Raw genomic sequence first — 22,694 nt, 5'->3', positions numbered from 1 at the left:
GAAACCTAGGAAGAAACCTGGAGAGGAACCAGGCTACGAGGGGTGGCCAGTCCTCTTTTGGCTGTGCCGGGTGGAGATTATAACAGTACTTGGCCAAGATATTAAAATTTTCATAGATGACCAGCAGGATCAGATAATAATATCAGTGGTTGTAGAGGGTGCAACAGGTCAGCACCTCAGGAGTAAATGTCAGTTGGCTTTTCATAGCCGATCATTTAGAGTATCTCTACCGCACCTGCTGTCTCTAGAGAGTTGAAAATAGCAGGTCTGGGACAAGGTAGCACGTCCGGTGGACAGGTCAGGGTTCCATAGCCGCAGGTAGAACAGTTGAAACTGGAGCAGCAGCACGACCAGGTGGACTGGGGACAGCAAGTAGTCATCAGGCCAGGTAGTCCTGAGGCATGGTCCTAGGTGCTTAGGTCCTCCGAGAGAGAGAATTAGACAGAGCATACTTAAGCTCACACAGTACACCGGATATGACAGGAGAAATACTCCAGATATAACAGACTGACCCTAGCCCCCCGACACAAACTATTGCAGCATAAATACTGGAGGCTGAGACAGGAGCAGTCGGGAGACACTGTGGCCCCGTCCGACGATACCCCCGGACAGGGCCAAACAGGCAGGATATAACCCCACACCCTTTGCCAAAGCACAGCCCCCACCACCACAGGAAGGATATCTTCAACCAGCAACTTACTATCCTGAGACAAGGCCAAGTAGAGCCCACAAAGATCTCCCCCATGGCACGAACCCGAGGGGGAGCTCCAACTCGGACAGGAAGACCACATCAGTGACTCAACTCACTCAAGTGACGCACCCCTCCTAGGGACGGCATGGAAGAGCACCAGTAAGCCAGTGACTCAGCACCCGTAATAGGGTTTGAGGCAGAGAATCCCAGTGGAGAGAGGGGAACTGGCCAGGCAGAGAAAGCAAGGGCGGTTTGTTGCTCCAGTGCCTTTCCGTTCACCTTCACACTACTGGGCCAGACTACGCTCAATCATAGGAACTACTGAAGAAATGAGTCTTCAGTAAAGACTTAAAGGTCGAGACCGAGTCTGTGTCTCTCACATGGATAGGCAGATCATTTCCTAAAAATGGACTTCTATAGGAGAATGCCCTGCCTCCAGCTGTTTGCTTAGAAAATCCAGGGACAGTAAGGAGGCCTGTGTCTTCTACGTGTAGGTACAGTTGAAGTCGAAAGTTTACATACACTTAGGTTGGAGTCATTAAAACTAGTTTTTCAACCACTCCACCAATTTCTTGTTAACAAACTATAGTTTTGGCAAGTTGGTTAGGACATCTACTTTGTGCATGACACAAGCAATTTTTCCAACAATTGTTTAGAGACAGATTATTTCACTTATAATTCACTGTATCACAATTCCAGTGGGTCAGAAGTTTACATACACTAAGTTGACTGTGCCTTTAAACAGCTTGAAAACTCCAGAAAATTATATAATGGCTTTAGAAACTTCTGATAGGCTAATTGACATAATTTCAGTCAATTGGAGGTGTACCTGTGGATGTATTTCAAGGCCTACCTTCAAACTCAGTGCCTCTTTGTTTGACATCATGGGAAAATCAAAAGAAATCAGCCAAGACCTTAGAAAAGAAATTGGAGACCTCCACGAGTCTGGTTCATCCTTGGGAGCAATTTCCAAATACCTGAAGGTACCACGTTAATCTGTACAAACAATAGTACGCACGTAAAAACACCATGGGACCACGCAGCCGTCATACCGCTCAGGAAGGAGACTCTCTGTCTCCTACAGATGTACGTACTTTGGTGCGAAAAGTGCAAATCAATCCCAGAACAACAGCAAAGGACCTTGGAGGAAACAGGTACAAAAGTATCTATATCCACAGTAAAATGAGTCCTATATCAGCCTGAAAGGCTGCTCAGCAAGGAAGAAGCCACTGCTCCAAAACCGCCATAAAAAAGCCAGACTACGGTTTGCAACTGCTCATGGGAACAAAGATTGTACTTTTTGGAGAAATGTCCTTTGGTCTGATGAAAAAAAAATAGAACTGTTTGGCCATAATGACCATTGTTATGTTTGGAGGAAAAAGGGGGATGCTTGCAAGCCGAAGAACACCATCCCAACCGTGAAGCACGGGGGTGGCAGCATCATGTTGTGGGAGTGCTTTGCTGCAGGAGGGACTGGTGCACTTAACAAAATAGATGGCATCATGAGGATCGAAATGTATGTGGATATCTTGAAGCAACATCTCAAGACATCAGTCAGGAAGTTAAAGCTTGGTCGCAAATGGGTCTTCCAAATGGACAATGACCCCAAGCATACTTCCAAAGTTGTGGCAAAATGGCTTAAGGGCAACAAAATCAAGGTATTGGAGTGGCTATCACAAAGCCCTGACCTCAATCCTATAGAACATTTGTGAAACAGAACTGAAAAAGCGTGTGCGAGCAAGGAGGCCTTACAAACCTGACTCAGTTACACCAGCTCTGTCAGGAGGAATGGGCCACAATTCACCCAACTTATTGTGGGAAGCTTGTGGAAGGCTACCTGAAACGTTTGACCCAAGTTAAACAATTTAAAGGCAATGCTACCAAATACTAATTGAGTGTATGTAAACTAATGACCCACTGAAATAAATCACTCTACTATTATTCTGACATTTCACATTCTTAAAATAAAGTGGTGATCCTAACTGACCTAATATAGGGAATTTTTACTAGGATTTCCATACATGTTTCATTTAAAACATTTATCTTACAAAGGAGTTGTTTAATCTAACTGCTAAACTATTTATCTGTACATGGAATTGTTTTTGTTTTACTCATTTTTTCTAATCTTTACAGGAAAATGCCACGGGCTCTATCTGATGTGTGGAGAAATTTCTCTGCAGCTAATGTAGAAGGAAAAGCTTTGTACATTTGCAAATACTGTGCCAAATCATATGTGAAAAATGCAACAAAGATGCAGAATCATCTGGCCAAGTGCATAAAGTTCCCTCAGCGCTCACAACAGGTGTAACCGATGTGAAATGGCTAGCTAGTTAGCGGGGTGTGCGCTAATAGCGTTTCAATCGGTGACGTCACTCGCTCTGAGACCTTGAAGTAGTTGTTGCCCTTGCTCTGCAAGGGCCGCGGCTTTTGTGGAGTGATGGGTAACGATGCTTCGAGGGTGGCTGTTGTTGATGTGTGCAGAGGGTCCCTGGTTCGAGCCCAGGTAGCGGCGAAGAGAGGGACGGAAGCTATACTGTTACACAAGCAACCTCTGACAAAAGTCCCTCTACTTCTATTCGAGGTGGAAATTATGAATCAGACACCTTATCGATAGCAACAGCTCATGGTCCTCCTGAAATCTGAAGTTTTTTTGACCCAATGGAGGAATGTAGTCAGAGAAATGCTGATGAATGTCTTGCTCAAGCTGTGTATGCAACTGGTTCACATCTGATGCTCACATGCAATGTGTATTGGAAGAGATTTCTGAATGTTCTTCGCCCAGCATACACCCCTCCAACCAGACATGTATTATCTACTCATTTGCTGGATGCAGAGTTCAACAGAGTTCGAGCGAAGGTCAAGCAAATCATAGCGAAAGCAGACTGTATTGCAATCATCTCTGATGGGTGGTCGAATGTTCGTGGGCAGGGAATAATTAACTACATCATCTTCACCCCTCAAGCAGTATTCTCAAGAGCACAGACACAAGAGACAACAGACACACCGGTCTCTACATTGCAAAGGAGCTGAAGGCAGTCATCAATGACCTTGGACCACAGAAGGTATTTGCGCTGGTGACAGACAATGCTGTGAACATGACGGCTGCTTGGTCTAAAGTAGGGGAGTCCTACCCTCACATCACAACCATTGGCTGTGCTGCTCATGCATTGAATCTGCTCCTCAAGGACATTGTGGCACTGAAAACAATGGATACACTCTACAAGGGAGCCAAGGAAATGGTTAGGTATGTGAAGGGTCATCAAGTTATAGCAGCAATCTACCTCACCAAACAAAGTGAGAAGAATAAGGCCACCACATTGAAGCTTCCCAGCAACACCCATTGGGGTGGTGTTGTCATCATGTTTGACAGTCTCCTGGAGGGGAAGGAGTCTCCAAGAAATGGCCATATCACACTCTGCCGATATGGACAGCTCCATCAAGAGGATCCTCCTTGATGATGTATTTTGGGAGAGAGTGGTAAGCAGCCTGAAACTCCTGAAACCTATAGCAGTAGCCATTGCACAGATTGAGGGAGACAATGCCATCCTGTCTGATGTTCAGACTCTGCTTGCAGATGTAAGAGAAGAAATCCATACTGCCCTGCCCACTTCACTGTTGCTCCAAGCAGAGGAAACTGCAGTTCTGAAATACATCAAAAAGAGTGAAGACTTCTGCCTGAATCCCATACACGCCACAGTGTACATGTTGGACCCCAAGTATGCTGGCAAAAGCATCCTGTCTGGTGCAGAGATCAACTAGGTCTATGGTGTCATCACTACCGTGTCTCGCCACCTTGTTCTGGAAGAGGGCAAGGTTCTTGGCAGTCTGGCGAAGTACACTTCCAAGCAAGGGCTTTGGGATGGAGTATATCTCATCAGCCACCTGGTGGAAGTGACTTTGTGGATCTGAGGCTCTTTCCCCTGTTGCCTCCATCATCCTCCAATTCCCACCAACATCAGCCGCCTCAGAGCGCAACTGGTCCTTGTTTGGGAACACTCACACCAAAGCACGCAACAGGCTGACCAATACAAGGGTTGAAAAATTGGTGGCCATCCGGGCAAATATGAGGCTTTTTGAGCCTGACAACGAGCAAAGGCGGCTGACGAACCTCCTCAACAAGGTTGGAAAGTGACAGTGAAGATGAGGCCTCAGAGTCTGATGTTCAAGAGGTGGACATTGAGGAAGTCCAGGGAGAAGACATGGAAGTCTGAGAGGAAGAAAACCAAAGCTTTTGTTTCTAGACTATCATTTTACAGATGTATGTTGAAAACTTTTTTGGGAGATGTGATGGATCATTGGGATCATTCAGTATTCCCTTTCTTTTGTTTTTCAGTGAAGTCATCCCATGTGAAGAGTCAATTCATTTAATTGTAACTAAATATTTGTATTTATTTCTATTGGAAGGATTTAATCATTTGCAATTATGTCTTCTTATAAGGTTGAAAGGTTTATGTTTCTGTCTCCATATGATATGGTAAATATATTCAATGCAAAAACACATCTACATTTAAATGGTATTAATATTAATTTGCATATATTTCTGTTAATTCCCATATATTCCTGTTAATTCCAATTTATTCCCGTTAATTCCCACGGAAAGTTTCCACCTCTGAATATTCCCCAAAATGTGCAACCCTAGCCAGGACAACAACCTCTCTCGCAATGTGAGCAAGACAAAGGAGCTGATCGTGGACTACAGGAAAAGGAGGGCCAAACAGCTGCTACTCGCTGTTTACCTACCTAACTGTTAACATTGGCTAAATTCCATCCAGCTGCGAGGTGAACACCCTCGTTGCACTGGGCCTGGTTATGAATACTCCTTCCTTTAATGAAGGCTGATTGAATTTCACTGATTATATCATCAAGGCCTTGTTTCAGCCTATTGGCATAGACATGGGCTAGTAACTTATTGTCAGGTGCAACAACGTGATTGGTCTCCAATTGTCCAGGTAAAGAGAGTACTTCTTTGGTTTGGGTATAATAACTATTAGTCCCTGTCTCAAAGAAGGAGGTAAGATAGCATTAGCAATACCCTCTTTGTAGACCAAAAGCAATAACTCTCTAATATCAGGCCCAAAATTTTGATAGAATTCAGGAGACACCCATTCCGGTCCAGGAGATTTACCTATAGGCATTTGTTTAATGGCTTGGTCCAACTCAGTAATATCTATATCAGAATCACCGTTTCTTAAACCTTTCTTCTATAGGCCGCAGCTAACCGATCGCTGCAGCTGTACATAGTCCATCTGTAAACTACCCACCCAATTTACCTACCTCACCCCCCATACTGCTTTTATTTATTTACTTTTCTGCTCTTTTGCACACCAGTATCTCTTCTTGCACATGATCATCTGATGATTTATCACTCCAGTGTTAATCTGCTAAATTGTAATTATTCGATTTATTGCCTACCTCATGCCTTTTGCACACATTGTATATAGATTCTCTTTTTTTCTACCATGTTATTGACTTGTTTATTGTTTACTCCATGTGTAACTCTGTGTTGTTGTCTGTTCACACTGCTATGCTTTATCTTGGCCAGGTCGCAGTTGCAAATGAGAACTTGTTCTCAACTAGCCTACCTGGTTAAATAAAGGTAAAATAAAAAGGCCAAACAGAGTTATTAAAGGAATTAAAAAGGAATCCAAGTTGCCTTCCCAAAGATGAGATTGATATAGTGAACTGTAGAAAGTGTATTTTCTTATGAACCACTTCAAAATCATGTAAATGACACTATATCTGATAAATGGATTAAATCCTATTCCTACTCTGGCTACTTTTCTCAAAATTAAAGAAATAACTTATTTCTTATGTTTTTTTCACCTTTTTCAATCCATCTGGCCTTTGAATGGATGACGGTATCATGTGCCTTTTCGTTGTATATGTCGTTCACGTTGGCATATAGCAAGCTCTGGTTTTTCATCTTCATTTAAATCAAGTTTATTTCTCAGCCTGTTAATATCAACAATAATATCCATGAGCTTGATGAATCTTTTCCGAGCTAGCATTTTACCAGTAGCTACGGAACCCGTAGCAAGCAAGACATCGAATTCTGAATTGAATCATTTCCCATTTGTTAGTAGAAGAGCAGAATCGAGACAGGTCTCTCTGATACGAGCTTTAGACTGTAAACAAAATGACTCATTCTTTAAAATAAAATAATGAAATGTCCAATATGCTTTAGAAAATCTCTTGTCATTATCAAAACAAAAGAATAATGGAACAATAGTCTGTCAGAGGAGCTGAAGAAATACTACATTCACTGACAAGATTCATAAGATTGGAAGATACCATCCAATAATCATTTATAGATTTGAATTGTCTGTCGCTAGTTGTAGAGTTAAAACAATAACATTTTTTAAAAGTTGGATTCTGAGAACGCCAAATATCGGAAAGGTGAAAGTTTGAGCAGAAATGTATAATTAGGTTATTTAAAAAATGGGCTGAATGCCTGGTGGGATACCTATCCATCCAGTCATCAGGAGCCCCTCATACCATATGGTCCATCCTGAAATGGAACATGCTGTAATTATCTTTAACCACATTTGACTCCGGAGACGAATGGGGGACCCGTAGCCGGTTAACGTTATAATGTAGGTAGCTATCTATATTATTGTGATTAAATTACGTCATTTTTAAAATAAAATTGCCATCGTATCGTTTTACACAAACGTTAGCGTTTGCTTCGAATCCCGACCTTGTGTATGACAAGCACAGCTAGCATGCAGCGATTGCTAAATTGGATAGCTAGACTGGCTAATGTAAGTTAGCAGCTAGCAAGTTAACTCGATACAATGTAATAGTTTTGACAAATTGTTACAATAGCTTAAATGTTATGAATAGTTATCGATTTGACCCATTGTCATATCAGTCCGGTGTTTTAGCTAGGATTGCTGGTGAGTTATTTTCTTCTGGACTACGTGGACAGACATAGTTAGCTTGCTCGTTACAGACGTTAGCTAGCAAGATTTGTTTTGCTTGAAACAAAATCGTAGGCCTATTTAAAAAATCTAAAAAATCAATATATTGTTAGCAAATGGTTATCTAATGTCATGTTAAAACCGCATTGAGAGCCTTTAATCAGCTAGGTAGTTGATGGAAGAATATGACGTAAGTAGGACTGACTAATGCATCGACATCAGCCTGCTGTGTTGACTTCGGCCAAGTATGGACGGCCACTGCTGGTGTTGTTGAATCAAATCAAATTGTATTGGTCACACACACATGGTTAGCAGATGTTAATTCGTGTGTAGCGAAATGCTTGTGCTTCTAGTTTCTGACAGTGCAGTAATATCTAACAAGTAGTCTAACAATTCCCCAACCACTACCTAAAATACACACAAATCTGAAGGGGTGAATGAGAATATGTACATATAAATATATGGATTTTTTATTTATTTATTTATTTCACCTTTATTTAACCAGGTAGGCAAGTTGAGAACACGTTCTCATTTACAATTGCGACCTGGCCAAGATAAAGCAAAGCAGTTCGACACATACAACAACATAGAGTTACACATGGAGTAAAACAAACATACAGTCAATAATACAGTGAAAAATAAGTCTATATACAATATGAGCAAGTGAGGTGAGAAGGGAGGTGAAGGCAAACAAAATATATATATAAATAAAAATATAAAAAAGGCCATGGTGGCGAAGTAAAATCACTGGAATGGTTGGTTTGCAGTGGAAGAAAGTGCAAAGTAGAGATAGAAATAATGGGGTGCAAAGGAGCAAAATAAATAAATAAATACAGTAGGTAAAGAGGTAGTTGTTTGGGCTAAATAATAGATGGGCTATGTACAGGTGCAGTAATCTATGAGCTGCTCTAACAGCTGGTGCTTAAAGCTAGTGAGGGAGATACGTGTTTCCAGTTTCAGAGATTTTTGTAGTTCGTTCCAGTCATTGGCAGCAGAGAACTGGAAGGAGAGGCAAAAACAATTGGGTTTGGAAAATTGGTTTTGGGGGTGACCAGAGAGATATACCTGCTGGAGCGCGTGCTACAGGTAGGTGCTGCTATGGTGACCAGCGAGCTGAGATAAGGGGGGACTTTACCTAGCAGGGTCTTGTAGATGACCTGTAGCCAGTGGGTTTGGTGACGAGTATGAAGCGAGGGCCAGCCAACGAGAGTGTACAGGTCGCAGTGGTGGGTAGTATATGGGGCTTTGGTGACAAAACGGATGGCACTGTGATAGACTGCATCCAATTTATTGAGTAGGGATTTGGAGGCTATTTTGTAAATTACATCACTGAAATCGAGGATTGGTAGGATGGTCAGTTTTACAAGGGTATGTTTGGCAGCATGAGTGAAGGATGCTTTGTTGCGGAATAGGAAGCCAATTCTAGATTTAACTTTGGATTGGAGATGTTTGATGTGAGTCTGGAAGGGGAGTTTACAGTCTAACCAGACACCTAGGTATTTGTAGTAGTCCACATATTCTAAGTCAGAGCCGTCCAGAGTAGTGATGTTGAACAGGCGGGCAGGTGCAGGCAGCGATCGGTTGAAGAGCATGCATTTAGTTTTACTTGTATTTAAGAGCAATTGGAGGCCACGGAAGGAGAGTTGTATGGCATTGAAGCTCGCCTGGAGGGTTGTTAACACAGTGTCAAAAGAAGGGCCAGAAGTATACAGAATAGTGTCGTCTGCATAGAGGTGGATCAGAGACTCACCAGCAGCAAGAGTGACATCATTGATGTATACAGAGAAGAGAGTCGGTCCAAGAATTGAACCCTGTGGCACCCCCATAGAGACTGCCAGAGGCCCGGACAACAGACCCTCCGATTTGACACACTGAACTCGATCAGAGAAGTAGTTGGTGAACCAGGCGAGGCAATCATTAGATAAACCAAGGCTGTCGAGTCTGCCGATGAGGATATGGTGATTGACAGAGTCAAAAGCCTTGGCCAGGTCAATGAATACGGCTGCACAGTATTGTTTCTTATCGATGGCGGTTAAGATATCGTTTATGACCTTGAGCGTGGCTGAGGTGCACCCATGACCAGCACTGAAACCAGATTGCATAGCGGAGAAGGTATGGTGGGATTCGAAATGGTCGGTAATGTTTGTTGACTTGGCTTTCAAAGACCTTAGAAAGGCAGGGTAGGATAGATATAGGTCTGTAGCTGTTTGGGTCAAGAGTGTCCCCCCCTTTGAAGAGGGGGATGACCGCAGCTGCTTTCCAATCTTTGGGAATCTCAGACGACACGAAAGAGAGGTTGAAAAGGCTAGTAATAGGGGTGGCTACAATTTTGGCAGATAGTTTTAGAAAGAAAGGGTCCAGATTATCTAGCCCGGCTGATTTGTAAGGGTCCAGATTTTGCAGCTCTTTCAGTGGCCTTGAGATAAAGCTGTTTTTCAGTCTCTCGGTCCCATCTTTGATGCACCTGTACTGACCTCGCCTTCTGGATGGTAGCGGTGTGAACAAGCAGTGTCTCGGGTGGTTGTTGTCTTTGATTATCTTTTTTGGGGGGGGGGGGGGGGATGTGCGCACTGTCATAAATCCATACTGTATGTGTTTGTTTGAGCTGATTTTATTATCACTGCCACCTAATGTTGCTGTAACATGTCTATAACAATCAATCTTGTCGTTCATTTAGGCATTTCAGCTCATGTCAACATCACATTCATCTGTCATTGTTATGATATTGGTCTTAAACCTTTGTGCTCTTTCTCTGGTAGTTACAAAAAATATTTTTTCCCCCTCTTCTGTATTTCAGTGTGATTCAAGACACAGCTTCTCTCAGCAGCAACCCAGTCAGACCATGGCTGGCTTCAGGCAAGAGGATGTGGAGGTGTTCTATGATATGGGGGAGGAGCTGGGGAGGTAAGTTCTGACATCTGTAGGGCTAACTGAGAGCGCACAGATTCTTCTGCTTTTTCAAGATCGGACGTGTTTGTGTGATACTGTTTTGCTGCATGATACTAGCCTTGACTTGATTCAGCTTGCCCGGTGCATCAGTGGGTCGAGTTCACACTTCAGGGCAAGTGAGGTAAACTCTAAACCTGGCCTACCCAGCACATCAGACAATTTCAATCAAGTATGCCTACTAATGAATATGTTTTGAATGAGGTGGCAGAATAATACCGATCTCTTATCACCTTCTCGTTCTCGCTTGCATGTGAAGTGAAACACAATTTCTCTAAACAATCTTTTTAATATAGAATCCGTTGTTTGACTCTCATAATGATATACCAGTATAATACCACTTATTTAACTTGAAAATGCATAGCAGGAGGAAAACATGCAATGGCACATCCCCAGTGTATTTGTGGAACTGTTTATTAAACTGTATTGCACTCTGCCTTGTTATACAAGCTCTGTTTTTAGCAAGTCCTTGTAAACTAAACAGAGCTAGAGCAATAGAATGAGTCATGTGCTTGTAGAGGATTAAAACCTGACTTTATCTCAAATGGCACCCTATTCCCTTCATAGCGCACTACTTGAACATAGTGCTTTATATGGAAGCAGGGTTTTTTGCTACAGTGTTACAGCAGAAGAATGACATCATTGTGTTGGGTACTAACTTCTAAACTTGAAGTATCCTTATTCATGTTACCATATTAGAACTGAGGGTATGGAAATCTACTGAGTGGGAAAGGGGAGTGCAGGAAGAACATGTTATTGTTAAATCTCAGGTATCCTATGGAGAGGAGAAGTGCCACAGTCTGGTTTCAGTCAACAGATAAGGTAGGACAGCCATGAGTTGGGGAGGAGTGAGGAATTTGGGTATTTATTTTCTCTCCATGCCTCTAGGTTTAGACTTACTGTGAGAGGAGTGGAGACAGTGCAGGAGTTAAAGTTCTCCTGTGACGGATTTCCATCATGGTTTCTGGAGAGGTTATTTTTGAGAGCAATGTAGATCCGCAATAAAAATGTCGGGGAGTGACATGGCCTAATACAGAGAAGCTGTTCTACAAAATATATTCCCAAATAAATGTTTTCTCAAGTATTTTATTTTCTCTGTTAAACTGTGTACATTGAACTGACATGCATGATTGTTGCTGACACTCAGACACTCAACGTTCAGATGAAGGGAATTAAATAGTCTATAATACGCACCACCGCGTCGCTCAATTCAAACAGTGGTGTGTAGCCTACAGGGAAACATGTATTCTGGCAAGCAGTCAATGCACAATAATTCTTAATGCAATCACAGGAAAACACTTTTAAAAGCAGTTTTGGCAAATATAATTTGAAAGCAGTTTTGGCCTTTGTTAGTAAAAGAGGGGTTCACAGTTCCATTGCTACCACATTTATTTCTCTACTCCTTCAATTGCGCAAGTGGTATGGTTTGACAAATGCAGTGACAACAGGAGTTTCAAGCATGTTAGGGGCAGCTGCATAACAGAGCTCTTAAAGGAGCAACGGCCTCTTAAAAGGGCAATGATATAGGCCTACTTCGTAATAGAAACAACAACAAAAAATGTGGGTAGTGAATAATAATTATTCATTAATAATAACAATCAGTATGTTGTGTCCAGTGGGGTAAATGCAAAGGGACAAACGCCATGCTTTAGCCTACGTACATTTAAAAAATATTGTTTTTTATTGCTTTATCTAATAAAGCATACGTGGTCGCTTTCCCATTGTCTTGTTGTTTTGGTACATTTTCATCTCCAAAATGCAGCCGTCTCAGCCTCGCTCTGTGTTTTCTGTGGTGGAGGGGCAGACAGAGAAAGTACTGAGTGTACACTACCAGTCAAAAGCTTTAGAACACCCCCATTTTTCATTTTTTTTTATAGAAATTTAAGCAGTTCAAGTCCAGTGAATAACCTGAAATGGTACAAAGGTAAGCGGAAAACTGCCACTTACCTTTAAAAAAAGTTTTGGTTACCAAAAACTGAAAAAATAATGTACATTTCAGAGTTATTTAAAAACATTTAATTTTTTTAAATACATTTTTTTTTTAAAGGCCTTTTTCAGGGAACAAGTAATGGGTTAACAACTTACAGCTGTTCTGCAGCAATGGAAGTAAATTAAGCCTTGTAGGTTGATGTTAACAAGTCCTTCAGGTCTCCCAACTTTTGTTGATACAAACCCTTACAATCCCTCTGTCTGTATAAAAGCAGTGTTGGAACAGACTGTGTTACTACACCCTCTTAAGCATTATTTGGACAGTATTGTACTGCAAGAAAGTAGTATATTGCTATCATAATGGCGAGAAAAAGGCCATTAACAAAGGAAGACAGATAGACCATTATAACCCTTAAAAGTGTAGGTCTTTCCTTTAGAGAAATTGCAAAGAAAGCCAAGGTGAGTACAGTTTCCTACACCATCAGAAGGCACTTGGAAACTGACAGGAAGAGGTCTGGCAGACCCAAAGCCACAACAGAATCAGAAGACAAGTTTCTAAGAGTCAACAGCTTGCATGATAGGCGGCTCATAGGACGACAGATTCAAGCACAACTTAACACTGGTCGAAGTAAGCAAGTCTCAGTTTCAACTGTGAAGAGAAGGCTTGGAGCTGCAGGTTTGACAGGTCGAGTGGCAGTAAGAAAGCCATTGCTAAGATGGCAAAATAAGAAAAAGAGGCTTGCCTGGGCCATGAAGCACCGCCAGTGGACTACTGAAGACTGGGAGAAGGTCTTACGGACTGATTTAATAAAAAATTGAAATCTTCGGTTCATCACACAGGGTTTTTGTATGCCGTCGAGTAGGCGAAAGGATGGTTCCTCAGTGTGTGACACCAACTGTCAAACGTGGAGGAGGACGTGTGATTGTCTGGGGCTCTTTTGCTGGATCCAGAGTCGGCGACTTGCACAGAGTGAGTGGCACCCTGAACCAAAATGGCTACCACAGCATTTTGCAGCGCCGTGCAATACCCTCTGGTGTACGCCTAGTTGGTCAGGGGTTCATCCTACAGCAAGATAATGACCCAAAACATACCTCCAGGCTATTTCAGAACTACCTTAGAAGAAAAGAACAAGACGATAGGCTTCAAATCATGGAATGGCCAGCACAGTCTCCAGACTTAAACCCTATGGAGCTGGTTTGGGATAAACTGGGTGAAAGCAAAGCAATCTACATGTGCAACACATTTGTAGGAACTTCTGCAACAGTGTTGGGAAGAACTTTACGAACAATATTTGATTTCCATTGTAGAAAGAATGCCACGAGTGTGTTCGGCTGTTATGTCTGCAAAAGGTGGCTACTTTGATGAATCAAAAATGTTGATTACATTTTGTTAAACAAAACGATTCCATTATTTATTTTTGGTCTCCAATTGTTTATTTGTTCTATGCTTTATTTTCAGAGTACATTAAGACATTAAACTGTGAATTTCAATAAAAACTGGAAAAATTGAGGTGTTCTAAAACTTTTAACTGGTAGTACAGGTGTCGTTGAGCTTCTCTGGTTGTACGTGATTGGCTCAGGGTGCTGTCACTCAAGAGGACACTACGTCCCCGCAGCACCTGCTGGGAGAGCTAGCCAGCAAACGCATGGTGCACCTGATACAATGATTGTTCTCGATTCATATTGACTGATTGGTTCTGTATGGGGTGGCAAAAGCACCTCTTCGGTGCTCCATATATTTACAGTAGAAGTTCCCGCCCAAGAAGGCTCATTGTCATTGGCCAAAGATAAATCAACGTCTTATACTCTGGACTGATGTGTCAACTTCATAGCTAGCTAGTTGTTTACCACGCGCTGTTACCACGTCTTTAAGCTAGGTAGCTTAGTTATGTCCTAGAAAATCATTTTCTACCTTTTAGTATTATAAAGGAAATGTGTAGAGAACGCCTGGTGCTCATTATTCACCTAAACTTGAAAATATGTCCATCCAATAAAATAAAGCAATCTGGAAAATGAGATTCAGGTCGAGTGGTTGGTGGTGGATCATGTAGCAGCTGCTAACATCTGTTTTGAGCCTATAGGATATTATAGCTAGCCTACCTAACGTTACATGTATTATAGTTGATGTTTGATGGCAGACTGTATTACGGATGGAACCACATGTAAAATAAGGTTTAGTTATACATATATTTGATGGAACTCTGCAATAGATTAAGCAAGCGAATAGCGTTATAAACCTTGCATGTTGTTAACCGGGCCCCTTTATAACAGGCAGGCAGACACATAATATTGCAGACAGATTACTAGCTCGTTTACACTAGAAAAGTATGCTGGACTACCGTGGTCTTCTGTGCAATAAGAGCTAAAGATATGGGAGGTAGCCATAAACTGATAATAACCCATGTTATAACGTTTGTGTGGCTCAAAACTCATTTATGGGATTCAGTGTGTAGTCAGTGTAGTGTACTGGTTTCGATGCCTATGAGCTTTGTTGATTGATTTTGCCCCACCAATATTTTCTTTTTAAAATCACCCCTGTACATTTTATAGCCACTATTTTGCATCAGTTGGGCAACAGGGGATAATGCCTGTTGCTAATAGCACATCTGATAATATAGACCATGGGCTATATGCATGGTCCAATATTTGTTTTTCAATGTTTCACCAATATGTTATTTCACTCATTTCTGGAGGTGGAAATTATATTCTAGATGGTATCAGCGTCATCTTATTTTAATTCATATTGGAGTTAGAATGTCCTCTTTAAAAAGCTTCTCAGTCCTTCTACATAACAATGATCCCAGGGAGGAACCCGGACCCCCTAAGAAAAGGGGCTGGAATCGGTTAAAGACTCAGTTAAATACATGTACAAAATTATAATTTTTCCCTAAAAGCATGATGGTCATAGGCTTTCTTACAGGCCGGTGACGTCACAACTTCCCATCAAACCAACTCCTTGAATGCCCTACTCCTTGAAATATGCAATTTGCAGTTTAAAAAAACACTACTTTGCTATCCCCCAAAAAATGCTTTAGTGTGCACTTTACTGTATTTAAACTTGGAATAGACTTTTGAACAGTAAAAGGTCAAAAGTCACTGGTGGATGTCTTTAAGTTTCAGTTATGGGTTTTATTTTTGTTTTAACTCCTGGGAAAGGGCTTGCAGACATAAATTATATGGCAGAGCAGAAAATTCAGTTCTTTGCAGACACACAATAACCCAAGACATTCCTTTAGGAACGGATTCACTCTCTAGAATGCAGCCTTCATAGCTTCTTCTTCCTATAGCATTACCATGCGCTAAATCAAATGTTGGGTGATTTTAGATTTTTTTTGTCACCCACTTTACATTTGCTTATGGTTTTCATCTTATTACATCAAAGTTATGAAACTGCCAGCCAGTGTGTTTCACTGAACACTATCCTATACAATCTGTAGTCAAGATTGGTATATTGCTTCAAATCGGGATTTTTCTAAATGAGCTATCTGATTGTGGCCCAGTCACTCTATCTTGTGTATTTTATGTTCATGTTTTACTTTGTATCATCATTCTCATGATGTCATTTCCCCCCTCCCTTCAGCGGACAGTTTGCCATCGTACGGAAGTGTAAAGAGAAGCCCTCTGGCTCTGAGTACGCCGCCAAATTTATCAAGAAGCGTCGTCTGTCGTCTAGCCGCCGGGGCGTTAGCCGCGAGGAGATCGAGAGGGAGGTGAACATCCTGAGAGAGATCCAGCACAGCAACATCATAACGCTACACGACATCTTCGAGAATAAGACCGACGTCATCCTCATCCTGGAGCTGTAAGGGAGACTAGATGAGACCAGGGTCATATTCATAAATAATGTCAGAGTAGAAATTCTGATCTAGGATCAGTTTTGTCTTTAAAATCACAATTAATGAGATTACATAGGGGCGGCAGGTAGCCTGGTGGTTAGAGCGTTGGGCCAGTAACCGAAAGGTTGCTAAATAGAATCCCTGAGCTGACAAGGTAAAAATCTGTTGTTCTGACCCTGAACAAGGCAGTTAACCCACTGTTCCTAGGCTGTCATTGTAAATAAGAATTTGTTCTTAAATGTCTTGCCTAGTTAAATAAAGGTTAAATATATATATATTTTTTTAAACAGACGGGGATGTGATCCTAGAACAGCACAATATTCTGAGACATTTTATACCTACGGCCACAAACCTGGGTTCAAATTAGCCTGTGTGACATTCTGTTCCTGCGCTCTTGTAAAGTGAAAAATCCCAAAACATCCTGGTGTGGTTCTGTTGTGATGCTAGTTTTGTGTGTTGTTTTAGATTAATCTGTTTATGTTGTATTTCAGGGTGTCTGGAGGGGAGCTGTTTGACTTCCTGGCAGAGAAGGAGTCTTTAACAGAGGAGGCCGCCACACAGTTCCTCAAACAGATCCTGGATGGGGTCCACTACCTGCACTCCAAATGCATAGCTCACTTTGACCTCAAGGTACACACACACACAGATCCCGGATGGGGTCTACTACCTGCAGTGCCCGCACTCCAAACGCATCGCACACTTTGATCTCAAAGTGGACCGTAGGCTGTGGAGCTGGGTAAGCCAGGGTCATGTTCAACGGAAAACGTTTTGCAATGGAATACACTTCTTATTCTTATGTCCAGGTAGTCACTAGTGAACACCATCCAGGCTGATGTTTTCAACAGTCATCCTTTTTAAACACTTACACTATATATACAAAATGATGTGGACACACCTTCAAATTAGTAGATTCGGCTATTTCAGCCACACCCGTTGCTGACATTTGTATAAAATCGAGTACACAGCCATGCAATCAGCCATGCAAACATCGGAAGTAGAATGGTCTTACTGAAGAGTTCAGTGACTTTCAACGTGGCTCAGTCATAGGATGCCACCTTTCCAACAAGCAGTTTGTCAAATTTCTGCCCTGCTAGAGCTGCTCTAGTCAACTGTAAGGGCTGTTGTTGTGAAGTGGAAACGTCTAGGAGCAACAACGGCTCTGCCGCAAAGTGCTAGGCCACACAAGCTCACAGAACGGGACCTCCGAGTGCTGTAGCGGGTAAAAAATCTTCTGTCCACGGTTGCAACACTCACTTCCGAGTTGCAAACTGCCTCTGGAAGCAACGTCAGCACAAGCAGCCACACACAAGCCTAAGATCACCATGCGCAATGCCAAGCGTCGGCTGGAGTGGTGTAAAGCTCGCTGCTAGTGGACTCCAGAGCAGTGGAAACACGTTCTCTGGAGTGATGAATCACGCTTCACTATCTGGCAGTCCAACGGACTAATCTGGGTTTGGCGGATGCCAGGAGAACGCTACCTGCCCCAATGCATAGTGCCAACTGTAAAGTTTGGTGGAGGAGGAATAATGCTCTGGGGCTGTTTTTCATTGTTTGGACTGGGCCCCTTAGTTTCAGTGAAGGGAAATCTTAACACCGAAGAATACAATGACATTCTAGACGATTCTGTGCTTCCAACTTTGTGGTAACAGTTTGGGGAAGGCCCTTGACAATGCCCCCTTGCGCAAAGCGAGATCCATACAGAAATGGTTTGTTGAGATCGGTGTGGAAGAACTTGACTGTCCTGCACAGAGCCCTGACCGCAACCCCATCTAACGCCTTTTGGATGAATTGGAACGCCGACTGCGAGCCAGGCCTAATCGCCCAACATCAGAATGGAAGCAAGTCCCCGCAGCAATGTTCCAACATCTAGTGGAAAGCCTTCCCAGAAGAGTGGAGGCTGTTATAGCAGCAAAGGGGAGACGAGCTCCATTCCCATGATTTTGGAATGAGATGTTTGACGAGCAGGTGTCCACATACTTTTGGTCATGTAGTGTATCATGATAGTATACTGTTTAGGATATTATAATAATAGTAAAAATCATTCAGGTCAGCTATTTATTTTCAACATATGACGTTGTTATTATATTTCAAAACATCTGTAGTGTATCCATTCTCTTCTAACTTGTATTATGGAATGCGTGTTTGTTTTTGTTGCAGCCGGAGAACATTATGCTGCTGGATAAGAATGTTCCCAACCCCAGGATCAAACTCATCGACTTCGGCATCGCTCATCAGATCAAAGCTGGGAACGAGTTTAAAAACATCTTCGGAACGCCAGAGTTCGTTGGTGAGACCCTCTCCTACCGCTCAAGACCAAAAGAGCCATGAACTGTTTTTTTTTTACCGGCATTAGTACGGCTTTTATTTTCAAATTGATTCTTTTCACTTCGGGTTTGGATTCCCTTGGGGAAAAAATAAATTCCTATTTAAGACATACAGTATCCATAAAATGTCTATCCAGAAATATGTTATTGTTATGGTATGCCCACATGGGGAAAATATTCCTTGACATTTATCTTATTTAGTGGAGGTCTGTGTGCTATCCTTGACGACCATCTGGGTTGAATTAAAGCTTTAAAGCGATTCTGGTGATGATGCTGCTTGTTTTACAACTCCAGAGATAGTCAACTATGAACTGCTAGGCCTGGAGGCTGACATGTGGTAAAATGGACTAAGATCATTGAAATGTTTTTTATGATTTTGAGAATTTTTTCTTCTTTTGTTATTGTTGTTTCGCTCTGAGGGTAAATCTCACTAAGTTTTGTCCCTTTTGTCTCCAGGAGTATTGGAGTTATCACATACATTCTGTAAGTACTTGTTCACATTATAATGGTTATCTCTTTTCATACAGTCAGTTGAGCGATTTTTAAACGGTGTTAAGTTAAATTATTTCAAATATACACACATTTTTGCATTACAAATGACAACTCTAGAAGTGACACGTATTTCTCAGTAATTCTATCGTCAAAATGATGTCATAGCAAGTAAGCCAATCTCCTGTGTATAACGTTTGGCCATGACCGGAAAGATGACACGATACAGTACGTCTGTTTTACCTCCTGTTGAGGGTTCTTATTGTGTTCTCAACATGCTGTCTGTCGGTCCTCAGGTTGAGTGGTGCCTCTCCGTTCCTGGGGGAGACCAAGCAGGAGACTCTGACCAACATCTCTGCAGTCAACTATGACTTTGACGAGGAGTACTTCAGCAACACCAGTGAGCTGGCCAAGGACTTCATCAGACGCCTGCTGGTCAAGGATCCCAAGTAAGCCTGGTTTTACGCTGGACGGAGTACGCCAGGGAATGCTTAAAATAACATACACCGGAACCGTGCACTCTGTCTGTCTTTTTTTAATAGCATATTATCTCAGGGACCCCTAGCGAGAACTAACGGTCTGTACCTTTTTTTGGCACCAATGTTAGAACTGCAAATACTGAAGCATAAAAGTCGGGAAGAAATGAGTCGTTGATTTTCATCTCTAATCATTGACAAATGCTTCTTCCAGGAAGAGAATGACCATCGATGACAGCCTTCAGCATCCCTGGATCAAGGTAGGTACCTCTCACTACCTCTCACCATCTCATACATACTGTACCTCACATATCAGTAATCCCCCAAACTATATCACTAATCCCCCCCCCCCCCCAAATATATGCAACTGCTGGCTAATAGCACCCATTATACTGGGTGTTTTTTGGCCAGACAAAATAATTGAGGACCCCCCACACACTTTTATCTACTATCCATTAAACCCCCTCTCCTCCCAGGTGATCAAGAGGCGGAACGTGCGCCAGGAGGAGAGCGGAAAGAAGCCGGAGCGCAGGCGCCTGAAGACGACGCGTCTAAAGGAGTACACTATCAAGTCCCACTCCTCCATGCCCCCCAACAACACCTACGTCAACTTTGAACGCTTCTCCCGGGTGCTGGAGGAGATCGCTGCTGCCGAGGAGGGGCTGAGAGACCTGGAGCATAGCCAGAGGTAGGAGGGGGGGGGTAAACGGAGGAATGGATAGATGGATGGATGATTCAATGAATGGGCGGATGAATTAATTTGTGATTATTAAAAACACATATAAAGCCGTTCTAGTTGGGTACAACAATACATCTATCCATTCATTCTAACACCCCCCTCTCTCCTCCAGGTCATGTCAGGAGGATGTGGCTGCTCTACTCTCTATCTATGAGGAGAAGGAGGGCTGGTACAAGAAGGAGAACCAGAGCATCGCCAGCGACCTGGGTCACATCCGCCAGGCTCTGCAGGGTACCCAGGCCCAGCGCAGACAGAGTCAAGAGGATGCCCGCGCCGCCATGCTGGCAGCTAATGCACTCAAGAGGACGTTTGGTCGCCTGGAGAACCGCTACGAGGTCCTGGAGGAGCAGGTGGCGTCGGAGATGCGCTGGGTGGAGGATCTGGTCAGAGGGATAGAGAGGGAGAAAGACGGGCTGGTCATGCCCTGAGACCTGGCTCCAGCTTGGCTTGTAGAATAGTCCTGAGCCTGGCCTGCCTTCTAGAACCACTGACATTATTCTCATAGAATCACTGACATTAGTCTGAATCTACACTCTTCAGTTTCTTCTTTCTAGGGCGGTCTGGTCATGGCCTGTAGGCAAAGTCCTACTGGGCTGGGGCTGGAAACACTGAATGACATTATTCTAGTTCTCAGCTTACTTCCTACTATGTCCGTGTCTGTGTGTGTGCCTGGTACAGTCAGGACAGTACATGTACACCAGCTGTCAGAGTTTTTCTGGTGTTGGTGTGGTTGTTGGAATCACTGACATTCTTCTGCTTCTGCACTCTCAGGCTCTTCTTTCCATGTCTGTGTCTGTGTGTTTGTGGCACGAACAGGGCACGTATTTTACACCAGCTGTCATCAGATTCAGAACGAGGGTCGAGAGTTCTTCGGGTTTAGAGAAAACGCTGGGGTCCCCCGATCATAAGCCCTGCTGCCCCTCACACACATTTGATTGGGGAAAAAGGTTACTCCTCCTGTATCACTTTGTATGGAGAGAACTAGCAACGCAGAGTCCTTATTATGAATATGTTTGGTCAACAAAATACGCATTTAATAATACATTTTCGAAATAAATGTTTAATGTCGAAGATAAGGATTTTGATTGTTATACGCAATACTGACACATTGTTTGTAAAATACGCTGTTCGTTTTTGCAGTATATTTGGTTATGATTTGGTTTTCTGCACCGGCAATCATTTTCCTAAAGAGTTTTAAGCTCCATAGTTGAAGAAATACATGGTATATGCACCTGTGTGACAGCCTTAGTCTGGCTTGGTATGCCAATTTCAAGTAAGCAATATTCTCTCGCCTCATAACATGTATCATTCACAGCTGACTGTTATAAGTAACAACATAGTAGAAATTGCACAGAAATAACAGGAAATTCATGTCGATGTATTATAGGGAGATCCCAGTACTTCATCTTATGGACACACATCTATTCTATACCATATGTCACTCAGCTGACTTGTTGTGCTGTGATGCAAATTAAACAAATGCAAATGCTATAGCAGTCTTACCTAAGGAGAGAGTAGTCTTAAGATATATAGATTGTATAAACCTGTTTTGCTATTTGTACTCTGTGCCTGGATATAGAACACCTTATTGCCTATACATAAGCAAATATGTAGTAATGGCTAGACATGTTAGTGAAAATGCAGGCTTAGTGACTGTCCCTCAAAAACGCTTTGGGCCAGTTTCCTGGATAAAAGCATGCTCAATGGAAGTTGTCCATTGAATTAATTTTTTTTGCCCAAGGACTAGGCGTAATCTGTGTCTGGGAAACTGCCCCGTTTGAGTACAACCATTGTGCATAAGATTCTTACCAAATGATCTGCATGATGTTAAACTATGTAAAGTAGAAAACATATATATTTTTTCATTACGACCATAAAAACCCACACACTTTAGACGTTCCACGAGTTAGTCATGAAATCTATGCATCACATTCCATGTTCACCATAGAACTATAGAACCCTATATACTGTGTAATTCCCTAGTTTAATATTCTCATTTGCACTTAAGAATACAGCAGTGTTCCAAACTCTCCCATTGAATTATTTTTATGTACGCAAAACGTATAATTGGTATGTATTTATTGGTTTGAACGATGACAGTGTTAGACAGGTTTGTGTTTTAAATAAACAAGCTTAAATACATGTAGCTTAACTTTCCTTGTGTATATTTATTGTGTCCATTGAGAGAAGAGTTTACCTTTCAGGTCAAATGAAGGAATGTGGAAAATAAGTCAGGGAAAAGTTATTACAACTGAATAAACATTTGACCTTCTAAAATTGAATCCTTGTGGGCCCTGGTCAAAAGTAGTGCACTAGATACAGAATAGGGTGCCATTTGGGATGC

At 42.3% G+C, this 22,694-nt stretch overlaps 1 protein-coding gene across 2 annotated transcripts; it reads left to right on the top strand.

The window, feature by feature from the left end:
* Window positions 1-7,148: 7,148 nt before the first annotated feature.
* LOC129824473 (death-associated protein kinase 3-like) lies at window positions 7,149-22,502 on the top strand. 2 transcript variants are annotated; one of them, XM_055884169.1, is made up of 11 exons: window positions 7,149-7,284; window positions 10,409-10,515; window positions 16,067-16,288; window positions 16,814-16,952; window positions 18,480-18,609; window positions 18,935-18,983; window positions 19,103-19,129; window positions 19,432-19,584; window positions 19,826-19,871; window positions 20,088-20,299; window positions 20,463-22,502. In XM_055884169.1, the coding sequence occupies exons 2-11, from the start codon at window positions 10,454-10,456 to the stop codon at window positions 20,776-20,778; spliced, it is 1,356 nt and encodes a 451-aa protein (XP_055740144.1). In that variant the 5' UTR covers window positions 7,149-7,284; window positions 10,409-10,453; the 3' UTR covers window positions 20,779-22,502. The 2 variants fall into 2 exon arrangements, with proteins under 2 accessions (XP_055740144.1, XP_055740145.1); XM_055884170.1 differs by lacking the exon at window positions 7,149-7,284 and adding an exon at window positions 8,654-8,697.
* Window positions 22,503-22,694: the final 192 nt, after the last annotated feature.

The sequence above is a fragment of the Salvelinus fontinalis genome, chromosome 26 (genome assembly GCF_029448725.1).
Source record: "Salvelinus fontinalis isolate EN_2023a chromosome 26, ASM2944872v1, whole genome shotgun sequence".
Taxonomy (NCBI): Eukaryota; Metazoa; Chordata; class Actinopteri; order Salmoniformes; family Salmonidae; genus Salvelinus; species Salvelinus fontinalis.
This window is presented reverse-complemented; position numbering and strand designations above follow the sequence as displayed.

Coding starts and splice junctions, on each gene's coding strand:
- LOC129824473 (XM_055884169.1), top strand. CDS start 10,454: ATGGCTGGCTTCAGGCAAGAGGATGTGGAGGTGTTCTATGATATGGGG. Junction 10,516..16,066: donor ATGGGGGAGGAGCTGGGGAG/GTAAGTTCTGAC, acceptor CCCTCCCTTCAG/CGGACAGTTTGCCATCGTAC. Junction 20,300..20,462: donor GACCTGGAGCATAGCCAGAG/GTAGGAGGGGGG, acceptor TCTCTCCTCCAG/GTCATGTCAGGAGGATGTGG.